Source organism: Diabrotica virgifera, chromosome 7 (assembly GCF_917563875.1).
Source record: "Diabrotica virgifera virgifera chromosome 7, PGI_DIABVI_V3a".
NCBI classification, from domain to species: Eukaryota; Metazoa; Arthropoda; class Insecta; order Coleoptera; family Chrysomelidae; genus Diabrotica; species Diabrotica virgifera.
The window spans coordinates 58,020,568-58,043,953 of NC_065449.1; the positions used below are offsets into that span (position 1 = coordinate 58,020,568).

The 23,386-nt window shown below is 35.4% G+C and overlaps 1 protein-coding gene across 1 annotated transcript in view; it reads left to right on the forward strand.

The window, feature by feature from the left end:
- Nucleotides 1-23,386, forward strand: part of LOC114335352 (116 kDa U5 small nuclear ribonucleoprotein component) — a 73,025-nt gene that overhangs the window by 41,301 nt on the left and 8,338 nt on the right. Inside the window, exons 9-12 of the mRNA XM_050655612.1 lie at nucleotides 964-1,145; nucleotides 18,530-18,885; nucleotides 21,003-21,260; nucleotides 22,416-22,755. Coding sequence (XP_050511569.1) covers nucleotides 964-1,145; nucleotides 18,530-18,885; nucleotides 21,003-21,260; nucleotides 22,416-22,755 — 1,136 coding nt within the window. The remainder of the gene's footprint in view (nucleotides 1-963; nucleotides 1,146-18,529; nucleotides 18,886-21,002; nucleotides 21,261-22,415; nucleotides 22,756-23,386) is intronic.

The following is a 23,386-nucleotide window of genomic DNA, read 5'->3' on the forward strand; positions in this document are numbered from 1 at the left end:
AAAAATGAAAGTTTTTAAGGCAATATATAGACCCATACTCACCTTCGGTTGTGAATCGTGGACATTAACAGAGAGGCAGAAGAGCAGAATACAAGCGACGGAAATGAAGTACCTAAGAAGAGCGAGAGGAGTTACAAGACTTGACAGGGTAAGAAATGAGCAGATAAGGGAGGATCTGGAGGTGGAATCAATCTTATAATTCATAGAAAAAAGACAAATCAGCTGGTGGGGACATTTACAAAGACTAGACGATAGAAGACCGGTAAAAATGATTTGGGAAGCGAAAGTAAATATCAAGAGGAAGAGAGGAAGACCAAGAGAAACATGGGACCAAGCTATTGGAAAAGTTCTACAAAAGAGAGGCAAATCCTGGAAAGAAGCAAAAGTATTGGCACAAAATAGAAGACAGTGGCGTAAATTTGTACACAATATCTAAGTTATTATTGTAATCCCGACACCAATAGGTAGAAGGGAATTTGATTATATATATATATATATATATATATATATATATATATATATATATATATATTTAAAAAATTTACACAAATTTAAAAAATAAATTTTTTCAACCCGGGTACATTATTTTAGGTTCTTTTGATCATTGCAAAAAAAAGGTCTTTTGTAATATTTCTCCAAAGTTAATAATTTTCGAGTTATAAACAATTTAAATTTGAAAACGACGAAAAATGTTTTATACCTCCTTCTTCCATTTAAGAATCGTAGTTTACATGTTACATACCTCCTTCATCCACTAGAATATCTCTTATTAAGCTTTTTAGAGGTAAAGTATAAGTGTCATATGATAGTGAAGTTACATACCACCTTAATTCACCAAGAAACTCAAAATTTTAGAAAATGTTATATACCTCCTTCTTCCACTTAGGTCTTCAATTAATAGCATGGCTTATTCCCAACTAAAATAATAAATAAAACTCTTTTCTATTAATATCTGTATTTTAGGTTCACAGTTCGAAAATGTATCCAACAGAAGATTGTACATTTTTCCAAGTTCTTGGAAGGGTCATGAGTGGTACTTTACATGCAGGTACAGACGTTCGCATACTGGGAGAAAACTATACCATACAAGATGAAGAAGATTCTAGGATATTAACAGTGGGTCGTTTATGGATTTATGAATCAAGGTATTTCGACATACTGTTCGATATTTAGCACAAACAAAAATTTTAATTACTTAATTACTGAATGTTTCTGACTTTAAGGACCGATACATGATATACATGGGGGAATCTACAATTGCATTTCACAACCCGTCTATTTATCTAGGTAAAAATCAAACGAATTTTTGCTTCCTATCCCTTTCAGCACGTAGCCACACGATTGTGTGGGTTTGTTTTGAAACGATATAAAACTGCTTAATCGTAAAATCTAGCGTTCATTACGAACGACGATGGTCGTGTAGGTTCAGTATTGTGCTTTGCGCTACCCGACGCGATTGTTACGTTTATTTTGTTTTGACAGTCACAGCTTGTCTTGCAAAAATGGCGGATCGTCATTTCCGTAAGAAAATGTAAGTAGGTTTTTGTTATTAAAAAATGTCAATAATAAAATGTAAATGCATGTAGACTACTAACACATGTCTGTAGAAAACACCTATACATACATATTTAAAAAAATGAATATTAATAACCTTAGAATATCCAATTACATTACTACTAACACGATTGTGTGGGTTGGGTGATCGTTATTGAATTTCTCTTTTTTTGCAGATTTTGAATTTAACAAACCAGAAGATGTCGAGGCGTTAATGAACATTATAAATGATGATTCAGAACTAGAAGGTTTTAGTGATGACTCAGATTCTGATCTGACGTGGTGTAAGGAGCTAAATAGCCTTCCCAAAAGCATCGGAGACAGTGATTCCTCGGATTCTGACCAAGAAGAAGATACTCGTGAGAATTCCCTAATTCAAAACAAAAACCCGCCTTTTCAAAATGACACTGAGGTTCCTGGTCCTTCCGGTATAAGTGCAGCTCCCGTGTTAGATCAACCACAAACAACTGAAGACCTTAGTCAGCCTTAACTAGAGCCAGATTTTGCAGAAGATCGGGTTGTAAAAGCAGAACCCGTGTTCGATGTCTTAAGTGCAATGTTTATCTATGTCTCACCAAAGACCAGAACTGTTTTTTGAAATTCCATACAAAATAATAATGTGTTGTAATGTATTAGATTTTTATACCATTTGCTTAAAATAAAACTCAGCCTACACAATTGTGTGGGTATGTTATTTCTAGACACCCTGTATAAAGAATTATTTTATTATTTTTCCTGTATTACTTTACACATAAGAACATAGAGTACAAAGTTTCGAAATATTTGTTGAACATTTTTTGTTGCCGTGCTGAAAGGGCTATACTAAAATCACAATAAATATGCATTAGAAATAAACAAACCAAGACACGTTAAATGTTATAGTAAAGACGGGATTCCGTTGGAAAATTTACGCTAACAAGAGCGGACAAGATACTAGCAAAATGGCAACACTGTTAAGAGTGACCAGGGTGACAATTTAGTGAACAGTAGCGTAGATATCTAATTTAAATTTAATAAAAGCTATTATTTTGCAAACATTTGATTTTAAGTGTAAATTGTAAATGAGACCATCGCATCTCCTCAAATTATGTGGTTATCAGTAAATATTTTATTTTACGAAAAAGTTTAAATAAAAAAATATCGGTGTTATCAACATCTGTGATATACCTAGGTACATAGTGATAACACTAATCGACTCGACTGAACAGAACTTATTGTAAAATAATAATATCTGTATAAAAAATTGTCAATAACATTAATTATCACATATAATTAAACAGTAAGTATGATCAAATTTATACGTTTTAGTAATACAACTGCTCATAAGTAGTAAACCTTCCTGTTTTATCTCTGATAACTTTCATGTTATTGTAATCTTTTGACTAATTGATGGACTTGTTAGTGTCCACGCTTCCAAGCCATAAAGGAGAGTAGAGAACACGTAACACCGAAGCATCCTTAGGCGTAGTTCTAACCTTATATCCTAATAACAAAGAAACTTTTTAAGTTTAATGAATGATGCACGTACTATTTCAATACGTGTCGTAAGGGGCCGTTCAAATATTACGTAAGGGGGGAGGGTTAAAAATCTTCAAAAATTGCGTTACGTAATACGTGAACGCCCCATTAAGGTGCTTTTCGAAGGGGGAGGGGGGTCAAAAATCTTCAAAAACCGCGTTACGTAATACTTGAACGCTCCCTAATTTCTTTGCTTTGGTCCACATTTGATGTTATCTACGTTCCTAATTATTTGTAGTATCCACACTCTCAATTACAGTATCTTCAATAGTCAGTTGGATGTTTGCGTGTGCTAATTTAGTCATGGTCATGCATTTAGTTTTCTTTAAATGAATCTTCAGTCCGTACTCATGACAGCGTTCACTAAGGCGTTGCATTACGTTATCTAAATCATTGTCTTAATCCGTTATTATTAAGGCCGGGACACACATATCCGCACCGAACCAGCACCGTGTGCGCACCGCGCCCGCACCGAGCAGAGACAGCAAGGCTGGCCATGCTGTCTGTGCTCGGTGTGGGCTCGGTGCGGATATGTGTGTCCCGGCCTTTACTGTATCATCTGCAACACGTAAGTTGTTCCAAAATTCTCCATTGATAGATATACCTTTATCGACCTTTAGATTGTAACTCTTTAGCGACGTATTAGTATAATATAATATTTATGGATAACCGTCGAAGGCCGATATGATTAACCAAAAAAGAAGATGTGTTTGGTGATATTTCTAGTGATTTTCTTGGGTGTGAATATGTCTTTTTAGTGTACTCCTCTTGGTTTAAAAACAAAGCTTAGTAATACTTTTCAACAGTCTGGTGCTTATCTATTAGTATCTGGATCCCGCGTATGAAAAAAAAGTTGATTAATAGCAAGCTGAAAATTTGTTAATAGCTTAACGGTGTCTAGTTGGACAAACTTTGATATATGGGAACACTGGAACAGGGAAGTTTAAATTGTGGAACAGGTTAAAAATTTGGAACGGTCAGACCACGAAAACGGCACATGTATTTTTTCCGACAGAACAGACTTAAACTCTCCGAACAGAGACTAAACTCTCATGCAAAAATCAGACTGCTATTTATCACCAAATAGGCATTTTAATGAGTGGAACATGTAGAATATGTCAAATGACAGGAATTATGACAGGTGCTAAATAGCAGTCTGATTTTTGCATTAGAGTTTAATCTCTGTTCAGAGAGTTTAAGTCTATTCTGTCAGACAAAATAAATGTGCCGTTTTCGTGGTCTGACCGTTCCAAATTTTTAACTTGTTCCACAATTAAAACTGCCCCTATTCCAGTGTTCCCATATATCAAAGTTTATCCGACTAGACACTCTTAAGCTATTAACAAATTTTCAGCTTGCTATTAATCAACTTTTTTTTCATACGCGGGACGCGGGATCCAGACCTATATAGTTTTGTACTTAAAATTATTGGATTTAAGAATTAATCGAAGTATTGTTTGACATCATCATAGAGTTATTGAAAATGTCGCTTACGTTTTATTACACAGCTTTGTAAATCTTCCAATTGATTAGAGCAGCGGTTCTCAACCTTTTTGAGTGATGTACCACCTACAGTTATTTTTATTATTTTTGGTACCACCTTTAGTTTTAAATTGTATTATCAATACTTACTAAGTACTACTATTTTAATTTTTTCTGTGTTTTGTGTACCACCGCCAATAATGATATGTACCACCAGTGGTACATGTACCACAGATTGAGAACCTCTGGATTAGAGGGTTCCAGTGGCTCTTCAGCTGCAGAATTATTATTGCACCACAGACGCCACATTTGGAAAGTGTCTTCATAAGATGTTAAAAGAAATTTAGAAAGAACACTGATGAAGTCACAATTAAATTTACTTGCAGTGCACTATTTGAATTTAACTCAGTTTCTTGTTTCGCAAAATCTGCTTCGCTGCCGCAATTTAAAAATAAAATAATATAGGTACCTAACCACGTGCACACCACTGGACAGCTGCGGAAGGCCGAAAGATGACACTTTGTGATAAACTATTTTATGGCATGAACTCGCTCAGCCAAATATTGTTATATCTTGAGCGAAGGGTGAGTAGTTCTTCCGATAAAAGATAACGCATTATGATTGGTCATAACAGCAATATCCGATTTTTTGAGTGGCTCTTTGTCCACGTGGACTGATCAACAGTTCGATGAAAACTTAACTGGGTGATTGCCCATATTTTAAAATATCATACCAGGAATATCTGAATGTAGAACCTTAAAACTTTTATATTTTACACATCTTAGTCATTGATAGTTTTGCAGTTAATAACTACTCCTGGTAGGGTACTTTTACTTTCATTTTTATGGCTTGTTTTTATTACAGATACATTATATTTTTACACAGTCTCACGGAAATACGAGGCGACCATACGAAGGGCACTCCCGAATCATGATTTACAATGTATAAACTTTGTAAGTCATGATTTGGGATTTACATTGTATATACATTTTTTTTATTTTTATTGAACAGCATCAACCACTTTGGGTTATTAGCTGTACTGTAATTAATACATGGTTAATTAAACCTAATACATAGTATTTTTGATTATTACATACATTATGTTCACAGTTACGTAACAATATCATAATTTATAAGTTAGAAATGGGATCTACAAAATGTTAACAATGGTTACAGTTTGTTTAAATCATTAATGTTTTTCAAATAATTTGTAAGCTTACAGTGTGGTCTTAACACTGCTTTTATACTGTTAGGTCTTGAGAGTTTTCCTATTTGTTTATCACTTTTCTTTTGAACGATTTATTGTCGGAAACAGACACTAAGTTCACTAACACTGAAAATGCACAGTGTATTGCTTCTCTGGTATGAAAGACTGCTTTTTCGTTTCCTTGAAGTCCAATGTGTGATGGAACCCATATAAAGCCTATTTGCTGTCTCGTGTTCTTTAGGAAATGTAATTGTTCTTTTATTAATGCCTACAGAAATACTTGGATATAACTGTTCTATCGTATGTAATGCCCTGAGAGAATCGGTAATTATGACAGATTTTGGAGATTTTTGAGTACGAATATAAATGAGGGCTTGCATAATTCAATATAGTTCTCCAGAGTAAATACTGCAAGTGGAAGACAATTTAAATTGTAATATAGTGTTCGGATCTATAACTGCTGATCCCACACCATCAATAGTTTTGGATGAATCTGTATAAATATGACAATGATCTGGGAAAGAAGCAAGTATGTTGAGAAACGATTGAATAATTGTTGCATGGGTGGTATCAAGCTTATTGTATTCAGAAAGAGTTAGATCACATATTAAAGGACGAAAGGTCCAGGGAGAAGTAACTGTGTTTGTCTTATCAAAAAATTTTGGGAATTAAATATTAAGGAGAGAGAGATATCTTCCTAAAGGGAGTTAGAAACCGTTAACATTCCATTGGAGAATCGGATCGAAGATTTTAGTTTATTTCTTGAATTGAATTTGTTGTACCATCACTTTCTTAATTATCGGCATCGTCTAGCATTTTGTGGATTTTTTTAAATAATTTAGTGCATTTGGTTTTCATGCTTTTTTTCTGTAAGATATGGCTTAATTGTTGTTATCATGCCAGTAAAGTTGCCTATATCCGTTGTGTATGTTTGTAGTAAACTCAAAGGATCAGTCGAGTTAGTACAATTTTCAAAAAAGTCAACAGTTTGTTCATATGTTAAGTTAAAATTATTTGACATATCGTGAAATATTGTTTTTGTTGGCATCATCATTTCTTGAATTGATGTGGTAGCTTCAGTTTGCTTTTTTTGTTTCTTTTTGGTTTGTGTTGGTATTTTAAATTCTTTATTTAATTCTTCAGTGGGAGATGGAGTAGTATTAATTTCCGAAATTGTTCTCTTATTGGTCGTTGACTGATCCTTAGATATACAATTAGTTTCCATAAATAATACGGGAGGTATTAAATTAGTATCTGTTTGTTGGTTAAGTGAATGTTCTGTACTAGAATTACTGACTGGATGATCTGATTCCACTTCTAAGGGTGATGGATTAGACTGGGGGGATTCTTGCGGTTGTTGTATTGGTTGTTGTGGTTGGTGTTCGATATGAGAGGAATCATTTTGTTGATTATGATTTGGACAATTTGCTGCAATGTGATCTGTTTTCTTACAGATAAAACACGAAGGTTTATCTAAACTTAACAATATGCGATACGATACGATATTTGTTCATATGTAATTAAGAAAGAAGAAGGAAGGTCCATATCTACAAGTGGTTGAATGTAAGTTTGTCTTCTAAAACAAGGACGTGATGAAATTCTGGAAGTTGACTGCCGATTCTAAGGAAGGTTAGAGGTGACATTAATTTAAGACCTAATTTGGTTAACTCATTCTCTATTAGAATATGTGGAATAGACACCCGATAGTAACAGTCTTTCGTTCGGAGTTATCAATTTTCGTGCTCTTAGATTTTCGCCTTTAATTGTTATTTCTGCTGGACCGGACATACATTTTTCACCAAGGATTCGCTGGAGAGGTAAATACATATTCTGTTATTTGATAGTCTTGATGAAAATAAAATATTCCGTGGATGAACAACTTCGCCAAGTGCTATTAAGTACTTAGTCCTGTCGCCAGTGGGGGTACAACGGCCTCCTTAATTCAGATGGACTTACCCAAGTTTTTTTATGTATTTTGACCCGTAGAACACGAATTTTTTGGGTAACAGTCGATCCTAATGTCGATAACATTGTTATAAACAAAGAACTTGAGGAATCACATAACAGCGATGTTTCGCAAAACAAAACATTTTTTTGTATTTTTTGGGTCATTCTAAACAAAAAATGTTTTTACAAGTTTTTTCGTAGGATACATAGTTTTCGACATAAACGCGGTTGAACTTTAAAAAAATCGAAAAGTTGCAATTTTTGAACCCGAATAACTTTTGATTGAGAAATAAAATAGCAATTCTGCTTACCGTATTTAAAAGCTCAACTCAAATTCTATCGGTTTTGATTACTTTCATTGCTAAAAATTAATTTTTTTATTGTTAAACAAAGCTATAAACACATAGTGATTGAATGATCTTTTTAAAGCATTTCTCATTTGAAATCCAACGAGTAGGCGCGCATACACAATTTCTAGGTAGATTACGTACATTAAAACGCATGCATTAGGCACGGGAAACACTATGTGTTTATGGCTTTGTTTAACAAATAAAAACTTAATTTTTAGCAATGCAAATAATCAAAACCGATAGAATTTGACTTGAACTTTCAAATACAGTAAGCATAATTGCTATTTTATTTTTTAATCAAAAGTTATTTGGGTTCAAAAATTGCACTTTTTCGATTTTTTGAAAGTTCAACCGCGTTTATCTCGAAAACTATGCATCCTACGTAAAAACTTGTAAGACCATTTTTTGCTGAGAATCACCCAAAAAATACAAAAAAATGTTTCGTTTTGCGAAAAATTGCTGTTATGTGATTCCTCAAGTTCTTTATATATAACAATCTTATCGACATCCGGATCAACTGTTACCAAAAAATTCGTGTTCTACGGGTCAAAATACATAAAAAAAACTTGGTTAAGTCCATCTGAATTAAGGAGGCCGTTGTACCCCCCCCCCCCCTGGCGACAGGAATAACTCTTCTATTTTAGTATCAGGCAGCGCATTAAATAAAATTGATTGGTGCTTTGAAGGGAACTGAATTGAAGTATTGTTAAGCACAGCGGAATATGTTGTTTTGTTTTGAGGTTGTTGATCGTCAGTCATGATTGTTGACAAATTTGTTAGGTTGGATCTGGTATCATTTGTTAAACTCATTAGTAATTGTAATGTAGAACCAAAACTGGTTCTGATAACTGGCCTTTCGGCCGTCACTTAACCTTACAAACGGTATGCTTTGTAATGTTTTGAATAAATAAAATAATATTAACTCACTGTTTTATTCCATAAGGTAACTGCACTATATACTATTACTTTTTGCTTATTTTCAAGTTTATTTGGATATAAATTACTATCAAAAAGATGATTTTTCGGGACTGAAACACAGTTTGTATTACAATGTTCAGGACCGGACTCCAAAAAGAGTATATACATTGTAAATTACGATTTGGGAGTGCTCCTCGTAACATTCAACGTGTCTTGGTTTGTTTATTTCTAGTTCATCTTTATTGTGGTTATAGTATAGTACTCAAAATGTGAGTAGAACTAAGGTAATGAGAGACAGCTTAAGAAGCAAGTTGTAGAAGACTCGGATTGTAGGTTGTTAACAGAATTTTGAATGAAATATTAGAAAACGATAACATCGAGGAAAGCTGGCAAAAACTCAAAGAGAACATATAACATAATCAACGCAGCAACACAATCACTTGGATTTTTATTTAGCGTATGGCAATTTGATACACAACATTATCACACATATGTTATAGTCTAACAGCTAATATATTAATATATTCAATCGACGCTGGTGTTGCAGAGGCGAAGTCCAGAGGATCTCCATCATACTTTCTCCGAGGGCATTCGGCAATCATATGCTGGATGGTCTGTTTCTCGGCGCCGCAGTCGCACTCAGCAGAGGTTCTCATTTTCCATTTATAAAGGGAATCTGCGCAGACTCCGTGACCCGTTCTTATCCTGTTAAGAGTTGACCATGATTTTCGGGGGAGGTCAAAACCTGGTGGAGTTTCTGTGATGCATGGTGTGTTTCTCATTATTAGGTTCGGTCTGTCGCTCTGCATGTTCTTCCACTGGGAGTTCATTTGGAAATTGTTGGAACTCAAGTTTATTGCATCTCTAGTCGGAGGTTTTCTGGAGCGCAATCGATGTGAGTTAGCGTCGGCGACATATGTGTGTATAGGTAACTGCGGGTTGTTAAGCAGCTTTTGGAATTCTCTAAGCAGAGCATGCTGACGACGAAGGTTGGGTGGAGGTATGTGGCTCAGTAGTGGAAGCCACTCCACAGGTGTAGACTTGATCGTTCCAGATATGAGACGCATGGCGACATTGAGCTGAGTATCTATAATTTTTGTGTGAACGCTGTTCAGCCAAACAGGGGAGCAGTATTCAGCTGCGGAGTATACGAGTCCAAGGGCTGAACACCGAAGTGTACTTGCTGTTGAGCCCCATGTAGTCCCGCAAAGCTTCTGTATGATGTTGTTACGGGTTCTCAGCTTTGCTGCGGTGTTCTCAAGATGTTTCTTAAAGGAGAGTGTTCTGTCCAGGGTGACGCCGAGGTACTTGGGATTATAGTTGTGCGTGAGCAGTTGGTTATCAATGTACACTTTAAGTTTTGTGTGGGCCATATTGTTGTTCAGGTGAAAACAGCTAACCTCGGTTTTTTTGGGGTTAGGTTTAAGTCTCCATTGTTTAAAGTACTTAACCAGGCGTTCCAGATCTTCCGTTAGGATTGCCTCGGAGCTTTGTATTAAGGAGTTTTGAGTTGCAAGTGCCCAGTCGTCTGCATATCCAAATTTTTTAGATCTGGTAGGGGGCATATCAGCTATATACATACTAAATAGCAGCGGTGCAAGTACGGAGCCCTGGGGGAGGCCGTTGTTAAGCGTTCTCTGTTTGCTCACTGTAGTTCCCATGGTTACACGAAAGTTTCTACTGCTCAGCATAGTATTTATGAGTCGGGCGGTTGCTTTGCAGGGGATTATTTTCAGGAGCTTATAGATGAGGCCATCTTTCCAAACCTTGTCATATGCAGCCGATAAATCGATGAATGCCACAGACGTCTTCAGTTTTCTTTGGTAACCTGCCTCTATGTAGGTAGTTATAGAGAGCACTTGGTCAGTGGTGCTTCGTTGAGGCCTGAATCCTGCTTGTTCAATTGGTATTTTTTGAAGTAGCTTTGGGCCGATTCTGTTCAGGACCAGTCTTTCGAGGAGCTTGTAAGCTGAACTGAGTAAAGCGATGGGGCGGTAACTCGCTGGGTTGTCTGTTGGTTTTCCAGGTTTTAGAATGGCTATGATTTTTGTTTGTTTAAAGATGTTTGGTAGGTTACCTGTTTTGAGTATATCTGTATAGAATTTAGACAACCAGGTTTTTGAAAATTTCCCACAATGGATCAGGAATTCGGGAGGTATACCATCTGTACCAGGAGCTTTGTTAGGTTTAATGTCTTTGATGGCGTTTGAGACTTCTTCTGGAGTGAACGGTGCGGAGTACTCTGTATCTGATGGACAGGCAGCTTTTAGATGTTTAAGCTCCCTTTTTATAGTAGTGGTAAACTTTTTATCACATGCTCCTCTGGAGGTGGCAACTATATGTGATGCAATTTTATTAGGGTTGAAGTCGTGGATTTGTCGTGTTGCCAGTTTGTCACTTCCGAGTTTTCTTAGGAGCGACCACGCTTTACGGCTAGACTTTTTGAAATCTAACGATTCGACTTCATTTGTCCATTTCTTCCTTCTTGCTACATCAAGGCTCAAGAGAAGTTCGTCCGCAATGTCACTTTCACCGGTTTCAATATATTCTTCGTAGAGGTTTTGGCTTTCCTCACTCCATCCTGGTATGTATTGCTTACGATGGCCCCTGGGAATGTGTTTCTTTGCTGTAGAAATTATTGCCCCTCTAAACCTTTCATAATTTTTGTATGTTGGTGGAATCCATCGTAGGATTTTATCGAGTTCGTTGGTAAAGGCGGGCCAGTTACCTTTGTTAAAGTTCCAGCGTGGTCGTGGAATGGTTGTGACTAGTGGGATTTGGATACCAATCTCAATAATGATCGGCCTGTGCTGGCTATGCGGGAAGTCATGAAGTACTCTTCTCTTGGTTGGTAAGGGGTAGCTTTTCTGGTTTTTGCTCACAAAACATAAATCTGGATTGTACTCTTGTTTCCATGCCGCCGATTTAAAAGTGCCCCGGTCTTTGGCATCGAAGACGTGATGCAGGTGGTTACTCTCTGCCCAGTCTAGCAGTGTCTCCCCGTTTTCATCGTTATTTCTGTATTTCCATTCTTGATGATGGCTGTTAAAATCACCTAAATAGATGGCGGGATGGGGCCTTATGTCTATGACTTGGCTTGGCTATGTAATACTTGGGGGTTTATAAACATTTGTCACTTCCATTTCACCTATTTTGGTAACGGTCAAATGTATATTATCTTGCATGGTGGCAGATATGAGGTGAGCGTTTTCTACGGAGTTTTTTACGTAGTTGGCGGTACCATAAGCATGGTGATAGGTTGCTCCCAGAAGATCATAGCCTGGAATTTTGCCTCTACTTGCGAGTTGTTGTTCGTTCGCAGCATGGGTTTCCTGTATGACTACCAGGTCGATGTCGTTAGAAAGTAGTATGTTTGACAGCATTTCGCTTTTGGATCGACTAATGCCTTCAATATTTATCTGACAAATCCGGACAATGGGTCCCAGAGTTCTAGTCGCTTGGTTCTCATAAGAACCATTTCTTGGTTGGGCGTTCATGTTTGCAGTTGTGTATTGGCCAGGAGATCGTTAGATAGTTTGGCCGCCTGTTCGTTCTAGCTCATTTGGAGATCACAATCACTTGGAGAGAGAAAAGTAACGAATATTAACATATCAAACAAGAAAACCCCAGGGTTTGGAGAGGAAGTGAAGATTCAACATGAAGAAAAGAAGGAAGCCTTTTTACGATACAGAACAAAACAAACACAACAGGCGTGTAACAATTACAAAAGAATCAGAAACGAAACGAATAATTTAGTCTGACAAATAAAAAGGGAACACTGGCAGAGCTTCTCAAAACAGATGGACCACGACGTCTACGGAACACAAAAAGAAATATGGAGAATGATCAGAGCACAAAGAAAAGAAATGAACGAATCAATAAAAACAAAATACATTCAGAAGGAAACATGGGCAAACTACTTCCGATCTTTATTTGGTAAAGATGACGATAATGATCCACCAACACCTGAAGTTACGACAAACGAAGAAATAAAAATCGAGAAAGGAGAGGCAAAGGAAGCATTAAGGAAATTAAAAAATAAAAAATCGTCTGGAGCGGACAGAATGAACTCCTGAAGTACGGAGGACAAGATCTGACTAAACAACTATTAAAACTGATACAAAAAATAATACAACAAAACAGAATACCACAAGAATGGAGATCAAACATCCTAATACCTTTCTTCAAAAAAAAGGAGACAAATCGGACCCGGAGAATTACAGAGGAGTTAATTTATTAAACACAACACTAAAATTAACGACCAAAGTGATAACAAACAGACTGAATAAAATTATAATATTAGCAGAAGAACAACAAGGTTTTAGATCGGGAAGATCATGCACCGACGCTATATTAATTTATAATGAGGCAAGAATACAACAAACTGACATATTTATGTTTCGTGGACCTTAAGAAGGCATTTGACAGGGACAAATTAAAGTACGTTATCTATTTGTTATATTTAATAGAGATATCTATAGGAATAATTTTTTTTTGTGTGAATTTGATGGCATTGGCCGAACCAATTAGCCAGACATTTTGTTATTTTAAAAACAAACAAATTTGTTTTTTCAATCAGAGTAATTTTTCTTTATTTCTAACTCTAAATACGTAACAAACTAACATATTACAATTATTATCTAAATAATACACTGTTTTGGTTGTAAATATTTTTTTTGTACATATATATTTTTTTTGTATTTTTTTATATCTTTAATTTGTTTTCTTTTATTATTTTTTATTAATTGTTTTTTTTACTACGCTAAGACATAAACCCGATTCAACATCTCGGAGGTTTACATCTTCTTAGTTTTTTTTGCTCTTTTTGCCTTTTTTGCTTTTTTTTGCTTTTTCTTTCCTTTTTTTTCTTGCTCTTTTCTTTTTTCAATTATAATATACAATAATTACTTAAATCTACAGGGTGTAAAAAAAATAACAACAAAACAAACATGTTTGTTTTGTTTTTAACAAACATGCCTGTTTTGTTTTAACAAACATGCCTGTTTTGTTTTAACAAAATTACCTAAATGCAGGGTAAATTTTATTGCTACAATCTATATTCACAGTTTTTGATATGTTCGTAAATTGTAAGGAATAATCAAAACTATCGAAAACATCTACCAGAGCAACACAATAAAAGTAAAAGTAGAAGATGAACTAACTGACCCAATTGAAGCTGGCAATGGGATAAGATAGGAGGATTCCGTGAGTCCGTTATTGTTCAACCTGATCATGGATGAAATAATAAAAAAAGTAAGAACTAAAAAAGGATACCAAATGGGAGAAAAACAACTTAAAATAATCTGCTATGCAGACGATGCAATCCTAATCTCTCAGAGTGAAGATGATTTACAACGTATGCTGCACCAATTTAATATAACCACCAGAAAATTTAACATGTTAATTCCCCCACCCCCCCAAAAAAAAGAATGTGTGTGTACTTTGTACGCACGTAAGAAGTTATACTTCTATTTTATGATTTCAACGAAATAAATATACTTTCTAACAGTTTATTTATATTTTATTTAAAGATTAAACTAATTTTTACTTACTCCTTTCCAAAAATTTTTATTAAAACAATACCAAAAATTAAAAAAAAAATAATGTGTGTGTATGAATTGTAGAAAGAACAAAAAGAATACCAAAAAAAAATGACTGTCAGGATTTGAACAGGGAACCTCTCGATCCCTAGGCGAACGCTTTACCGATCAGCTACCACGGCTTTTGTATTCAGTGGATCATTTCTCGGACATAATTACAATCTCGGTGACAGATACTTTCAATGAAAATATACATTTTCAATAATACTTATTAGGAGGAAGACAAATCCACAGACATAAAAAATATAATATAAATATATTTACTAAAAACACTAATAATATATTCTTTTCACGCACGCCTTATTTGCGCTACATAACTTAAAAGATGTAGCGACTGTTTAATACAATACTGTCCTTGTGCGCATGCGCCGGGAAATGTAAAAATTCACCCTCGTGCCTAAAGAAGTATAACTTCAAAAATTAGAAAACACCCGGATTCGAAACGGGGACTTCTTGATCTCCAGTCAAACGCTCTACCACTGAGCTACAGTTGGAAAAATGAAAGAATACCCATGAACGATCAGATCAATCACTTATTTTGTATTTTCTATCTTTTTCTATAACAAACGTTTGTCATTTATAGAAAAATACAGCAAATACAAAATAAGTGATTGATGTGATCGTTCATGGGTATTCTTTCATTTTTCCGACTGTATACTCCTTTTGTTTGTGCGGGTGCGGACTACAAGAGTTCTCAGACAATGTGTCAAATAGACCAACTGAAGTATAAAAATACTGTAAATATTACTTTTATTATCTTATTCCCGAGGTAGACAAATCCAAAGATACAAAAATTATAATAAATTAATTTACTAAAAACACTAATATATTCTTTCCACATCTTTATTGGACTAATACATACATACATAACTAACATTTAGCAACGAACTCCATACTGTCTGTGTGCGCATGCGCGCAAAATAATAAAAATTCACTCCCAATCGCGCCTAAAGAAGTATAACTTCAAAAACATAAAATACATGGCTATAACAGCAAATCCAGCAAAGATGTAAATTAGAGCTGGAGGTTCAGATAATAGGACAAGTGATGGAGTTTAAATATCTAGGCATCACACTATCTAGCTACGGAAAGCTTGAAAAAACAGAAGTGGAAAATCAAGTGAATAGAGCAGAGACGCAGGTTGCCTGAACGACACAATATGAAGAAATAAAAATATCGGAAAAGAAATGAAAGGCAGAATTTACAAAACAGTCATCAGACCAATAATGACATACGTGGCAGAAACACGACCTGACAGAGAGGACAAAAAGATTGCTCGAAATAGCGAAGATGAAAACCCTTCGAAAAATCGCTTATGAGACATTATGGGACAGAGCTACAAGTACAGATATTCGACGGAGATGCAAGGTGGAGAACATCATTAACTGGGTAAGAAGCAAAAGAGTAGAATGGAACAACCACACAAGGCGAATGACAACAGATAGAGTAGTAAGGACGGCGAGAGACGGTTCCCAATAGGAAGACAATCAGTGGGAAGACCACTTAAACGATGGAACGACAACTTACTGGAGGCGCATTGAAAAAACAGACAGAGTTATGTCTACAAAAGGCTACTCAAAGGCGTAAGAGATCTATAGTGCTTCTTTACTTTAGATTTCTCCATGATACTATAAATAACGAGATAGTATCTTCCCGTAGCTCAAATACGTCCGAGTTGGCGCATGATGACGTAACTGGAGACCGGAAGTTGAATTTGAATTCTTGATAAAGTTAAATGGGATTTGTATGTATTCTGTGATGAAATTATTCAATTAGCAATATAACATTAAACTTCAATGTATTCGAAAAAAATTTAGTGTCGAGATTCCTGTTAAGCGAACTAGAAACGCTAGATGACATGAGCGGTCCTCCAATAACTAGGGAAGAAGTGCAATACGCTATAAAGAACGCAAAAAACGGCAAGGCGATCGGACCAGATGGGATTTACGTAGAAACGCTAAAGCTTTTAGGTACCGAGGGCATTAAGATACTTACGAAATTATTCAACTTAATCTACGAAAGCGGAAAAATTCCTAAAGATTTACTTAAATCCTCATTTGTTGTACTACCAAAAAACACAGAGCCACAGCCACAAAATGCAGCGACTATCGCACCATCAGCCTAATGAGTCATGTATTGAAAACTTTTCTCAGAATAATTCATCAAAGAACATATAGAAAAATTGAGGAAAGAATCTCAAGTACTCAATTCGGTTTTCGCTGTGGCCTTGGAACGCGTGATGCACTATTCGCAACCCAAGTTTTAATTCAAAGATGCAGAGATGTAAATCATGACGTTTTCATGTGCGCGATTGATTTTGAAAAGGCCTTTGATAAAGTTCGCCATGAAAAAATGCTACATATTCTCAAAACTACTGGTCTGGACGGTAGGGACATTAGAATAATCGCAAATTTGTATTGGGGCCAGGCTGCATGTGTTAGGGTTGGGAATCAGTGCTCTGAAGAAGTAAAAATCAAACGTGGAGTTCGACAAGGCTGTATATTGTCACCAATGTTGTTTAATCTTTACGCTGAAACAATCTTAAATGAAGTGTTGGAAAACGCAAAAGAGGGAATACTCATTAATTCATATGAACTTATGAACAATATCAAATACGCAGATGACACCTTGTTACTGACAGGATCAATTGAACATCTTCAAGCGTTATTGAACCGAATGGTGGCATTCTGCGCGATAAATGGACTCAAACTCAACGCAAGAAAAACAAAGTTTATGGTTATTAGTAAACAGGCAGCCGTAAATAATAATAACTATAACGTAACAATCGGTAATGACTCAATTGAACGAGTGAGTAATATTGTATATCTGGGTACTCATATTAATGAAAGCTGGAACCCTAGTACAGAAATAAAAAGTAGAATTGCCGAAGCAAGAACAAGTTTTATGAAATTTAAGAAAATCCTGTGCAGTCATGATCTAAATTTGGAACTTCGCATAAGAATGGTTAGATGTTATATATTCCCAGTACTACTTTACGGGGTTGAAGCATGGACCCTGACAGAATCGCTTTTAAAAAACCTAGAAGCATTTGAGATGTGGGTCTACCGCCGTATTCTGAAGATCAGTTGGGTAGAAAGAGTCACAAACGAAAGGGTTTTGCAACGTTTGAATAAAAGTTGCGAAGTAGTGAACGCGGTTAAAAGGCGCAAATTGGAATACTTTGGTCATATAATGCGTCACCCAGAAAAATATGACATACTTCACCTTGTCATGTAAGGTAAAATAATGGGAAAAAGAAGTGTGGGCCGCCGTACAACTTCTTGGCTTAAAAACCTACGCCAATGGTTTGGGAAAACCAGCACTGAACTATTTCGTGCGGCTGTAAATAAGACAATGATTGTTAATATGCTGGGCAACATGAGAGCTAACGATCGACAAACGGTCTCGGCACCTTAAGAAGAAGAAGATTGCTTGTTTGTAATTGGTCCAACCGCAGTCAAGTTTACTCCACTGTTATAAAATTTTGACACTAATGACATTTATCAAATTTTGACACTAGTGACATTTCATAGGTTATAAGTTATATCGGCGATTTTTGTGTTTTCTGCGTTATTCCTTTAATTTTTAGATTTTCAGTCTGCTTTTATATAAAAAGCAGTTGTTTTTGGAACTCTTTAGCGACGTATTAATTTAATATAATATTTATGGATTACCGTTGAAGGCCGACTAGATCAACCAGAAAAGAAGATGTATTTGGTTATTATTCTAGCGACTTTCTTGGGCGTGAATCTGTCTTTTTAGTTTACTCCTCCTGGTTAAAAAATAAGCTATAGAAAGCAAAAATTCGGTGGATTTTTATGTAGATAAAGAGATGGGTTGTGGAATGCAATTGTAGATTTTATCATTTATCGGTCCGTTTGCCTTGCAAATTGTAAAAGGCTGGTATTTTAGGCTGTTGTGATGTTATAATATTTATATTTTTGAAATTCCAGGTACAAAGTGGAATTGAATCGAGTGCCAGCGGGTAATTGGGTTCTCATAGAGGGAATAGATCAATCTATAGTCAAGACAGCCACAATAACGGATTTATCAGTAGCTGAAGACCTGTATATATTCAGACCCTTAAAATTCAATACACAAAGCATTATTAAAATCGCCGTAGAACCAGTAAATCCATCAGAGCTACCAAAGATGTTAGACGGTCTCCGAAAAGTTAATAAATCCTATCCACTTTTAACGACAAGAGTAGAGGAAAGCGGTGAACATGTGGTATTGGGCACGGGAGAGCTATATCTAGATTGTGTAATGCACGATTTGAGAAAAATGTATTCTGAAATTGATATCAAAGGTAAATAAACGGAAAACGATTAATTTTGTTCTCTTCTGACGAAGTTGGTGTGAAGGTGATGCACAGCCGGGAAAATTTATAATATAAATTTTAGACATATTATGCATATGTCTGTCAGTAGAATCTGTTTTTCTATTATTGAAAACCATTTTGTGTTCTGCTACACGTTTATCAAAGGTTCTGCCAGTTTGACCGATGCACATAGGAGTATTTATTTAATAAAACCGGACAAAAGTCGAAATCGGCAACTTAAATAAAACCCTGACTAAACCTCATTTTCCACTACCTAAGTAACCGACCCATCTAATGGTAGGTATAAATCAACCTCCTGGTGTGCACCTCTCAGCTAGGTCAGTTGGAACTTAGTTCTTGGCGAAATCGATTGCTTTTGATCTCGGCGTTTTTAGTTTCTGTGAATTTTAAATTTAATACTGTGTTTTTCTGTAGAGAAGTTTAGTGGAAAAACTTTGTGAATATGGCAGAAGAAGATATGTACTCTATTTTAAAATTACAATTAAATGAATAATTAATTATTTTTCATATTTAATAGTCATATAATAAAAGTAATTATTTTGGTATATATTTTTACTTAAATTTATCAAACAGCAGTGTTTTTGTTAATGTGTCGGGTCTTGTCGGGCTACAATTTATGCATAGTAGTACTAATAAACTTGTTGGCTAACAAACAACGTTGTTAAATCATCCGCCTACTTCCGCCATTTTGTTTACTCCAACTACATCTCATGAAGAGGATAGCGACGATAATACAGATCAGGAAGAAAATAAAAGCGAAGAAGAAGACGATTAATATTAGCTAAAAAAATATTTAAAATATATTATAATGTATGCAAAGTCTAAATACACTTTAATTATGACTATTTGTTGTGTTACAGTCTTATTAGACTTATTTCAGTAACTCGTTCTTAGTAACACTTAATCCCTAGAATGCATTATGCTATCAACACTTAATCCGATTATTTGCATAAACAATTAAATAAGTTCAAAATTCAAAGCATATTAAACAGGTCATTATATATACAGTATTTACCTGACCCAAACCCAGCAATTAGTCTAAATGTACGAAATGGCAGGTAAAATAAATTAAATTTAAGTTATTATAGTTTTGTCCGGTTTTGTTACCCAAATACTCCTATGTGCGATGTAAGGTTTTGGACAGTCACCACATGTCAGATTGTATACACCGCTTTGTAATTGCTTTTTCAGTTTCGTTGCAAAACGAAAATACAGCCGCATCATATTCTAGTCCAATCAGAGAGTGCAGCAAGCACCTCTACCGGTTTCGAAACTTATTAGTCTCTCATCAGGAGGCACATATAGTCCGTAATTGAAACGAACGTCGATGTGTATATACATTTTGCATACTTTATACTATATACTACACACATCGGCGTACGTTTCACTTTCTGTTTTGACTTAATTTGATTGAAAATGAATCGTACCGCATGGGAAAAGTTATAGCGAACGGACTATATGCTGCTCTCTCTGATCCAACCAAAACAAAACCTGGCGTGCAGTCACGGATTGCAACGAACGAAATGGCATGGATGCCCTAGCGACAACTGCTAGCAAAAGACTAAGTTTTCACTCTAATGGCATATAAAACAACATAATGTTACTCTACATCCCACCAGAATGAAAACAATGGGAACCTTCTCTGGTTACACCTCCGAGGCTTCTACAATTTGCAAGCCATACGGATGCTGAGAATAAGGAAGATGAGAGAATTTTACGTAAAGTTCCAAGCGCGGTAAAGTTCCAACGAGAATGGTTCCCTTCGTACTCCAATCAGAGTAAACATGTAAATCAAAAATGAATAACCATTTTCAATTTCATTGCAAAATGAAAATACAGCCGCATCATATTCTAGTCCAATCAGAGAGTGCAGCCTAATAAGTTTCGAAACCGGTAGAGGTGCTTGCTGCACTCTCTGATTCGACTAGAATATGATGCGGCTGTATTTTCGTTTTGCAACGAAATTGAAAATGGTTATTCATTTTTGATTTACATGTTTACTCTGATTGTCTGAAAACTTAGTCTTTTACATATTATATATTTGTTCGTTGCGTTTTTAAAACTGTAGTGTTGTTGTATTTTAGTTGCTGATCCTGTAGTAGCGTTTTGCGAGACTGTAGTAGAAACCTCAAGTTTAAAATGTTTCGCTGAAACTCCGAACAAAAAGAACAAGTTAACAATGATAGCTGAACCTTTAGAGAAGGGTCTTGCAGAGGATATAGAAAATGAAAACGTTCAGATAGGTTGGAATAAAAAGAAACTTGGTGAATTCTTTCAAACAAAGTATGATTGGGATTTGCTTGCTGCTAGAAGTATTTGGGCATTTGGTCCTGATAACACAGGTATGTAAGGGATTATTTTCCGTTTCTAACATTTACCTGAAGGATTTAGAAATAGCGAAAAAGGTACAAGACTTCTTTTGTAGTGAATACTTCTTATCACTCGGTATGGTGTACCATACCATACCGCTCGGTATGGTGTACCAAAAAATCGACGGGAGTAGTTAATTTGCGGTCTACCGTAATATAAGATATACACGTATTTTAACTTTCTTAGTAAACTAAGTACAGATCCCGAATTTTCTTTTATTTGACTGGTTTCAGGACGATTTCAAGTAATAACCCGAATTTTAAATTATTGACTGGGCTTGTGGTGGTTTCAGCCTTATAGGGGTGATTTATTAAAAATTTTTCAAAAAATATAGTGCGGCACATGTTTTTATAATTAAACTAAATATAGATTCCGAATTTTCTATTCATGACTGGTTTCGGGGTGGTTTCAACCCTACAAGGATTGGTTTGTTTAGTTTTTACAAAAAAAAATAAAGTGTGATACATGGTTTTATAGTGAAATTAAATATAGATTCCAAATTTTCTATGATTGGCTGGCTTCTGGATGGTTTCAACCCTCCCTATAGGGGCCATTTGTTCAATTTTATCAAAAAATATAGTGTAACGCATGTTTTTATGATAAAACTAAGTATAGATTCCGAATTTTATATTATTGGTTTCTACCCTTTGGGGTGGATTTGTTCAGTTTTTTCAAAAAATATAATGCGACACATGTTTTTTTACTAAAACTAAATATATATTCCGAATTTTTAATTCTTTACTCACTATTTGTGCCGTGTATTTACCAACAAGTGATATTTATAATCAGCGTATTATTGACCTTGTACATTGAAACCACGATTAGATGCTGGTAGTTTACAACTGAAGGGTCAGAGGGAAAAACGATGAATGTAAATTTTTGGTCGTTTTGTGATTTTTGTGCAATCTGTTAGCTTAGAAAGAATACTATCAACCTGCGAATGGCCAAGGGGAAATAACGATGAGAATCGACTTAAAAATACGTCATAAGATTGGACGCAACGGGGAAAAACAATGAGTATGTAACTTTGTTTCTCATTTGACCGAAAATGCTTCCAGATAGATTGTTCTTCCCCCTGACCCTTCAAATCTCAACATATGTGAAAGATTCCACTATGATATTTTTAGGACCCAACATTCTCGTTGATGATACACTTCCATCTGAAGTAGACAAAGGTCTCCTTAGTTCTGTCAAAGATTCCATCGTGCAAGGATTTCAGTGGGGAACTAGAGAAGGGCCTCTTTGTGAAGAACCGATCAGAAATACCAAATTCAAAATTCTTGACGCGGTCATAGCCAACGAACCTTTACATAGAGGAGGAGGTCAAATTATACCCACTGCCAGGAGAGTCGTATATTCAGCATTTTTGATGGCCACGCCGAGGTTAATGGAACCTTATTTATTCGTTGAAGTACAAGCTCCTGCTGATTGTGTATCAGCTGTGTACACTGTTTTAGCAAAAAGAAGGTAAGACAATTAACATAAACATAGATGGTTGTGTCTCGATTCAATTCGAGTCTCTTAATAGCCACTTTACACGATGCAAGTAATTGCGAAATTTATTGCACAAGTTCTTGCAGCAAGAACTTCTGCAATAAGTTGCAACTAGCTTTCTGCAATAAAGTGATTACACGGTGCAAGTAATTGCATAAACTGACATGAAATGGACAGAAACTTTGAGATACCATAAATTTTAGGTTATGTTGTTTTTATAAATTAAAAATGTAATTTTTTGAGTAGAGTTATCAGATATATTAGATTAAAAATGTTAGATTATAATTTGAGAAAATTATAATATGTATTATGTATAACAAAATCAATTAATACCTAATTCAAGTATACCTATAATACATTATTCATTTACAAAAGGAAAAAAGTTGTTAAATACAAAAGAAATAAAAATAGAATATAGTTTCTTTAATCCTTATGTTGCATAATTAAAGTTATCCGCCAGAATAATGTTATCTGTCGGTCGCGGATCTTTCCCCAACACGACTCTACCTTATCGGCAAAGTCTACGAGACGTGTAGCTACATTGAAGCTGTAATTACAAAGAAACAAATATGTATGTCTTTGTACTCACTTTATAACGCTTAAA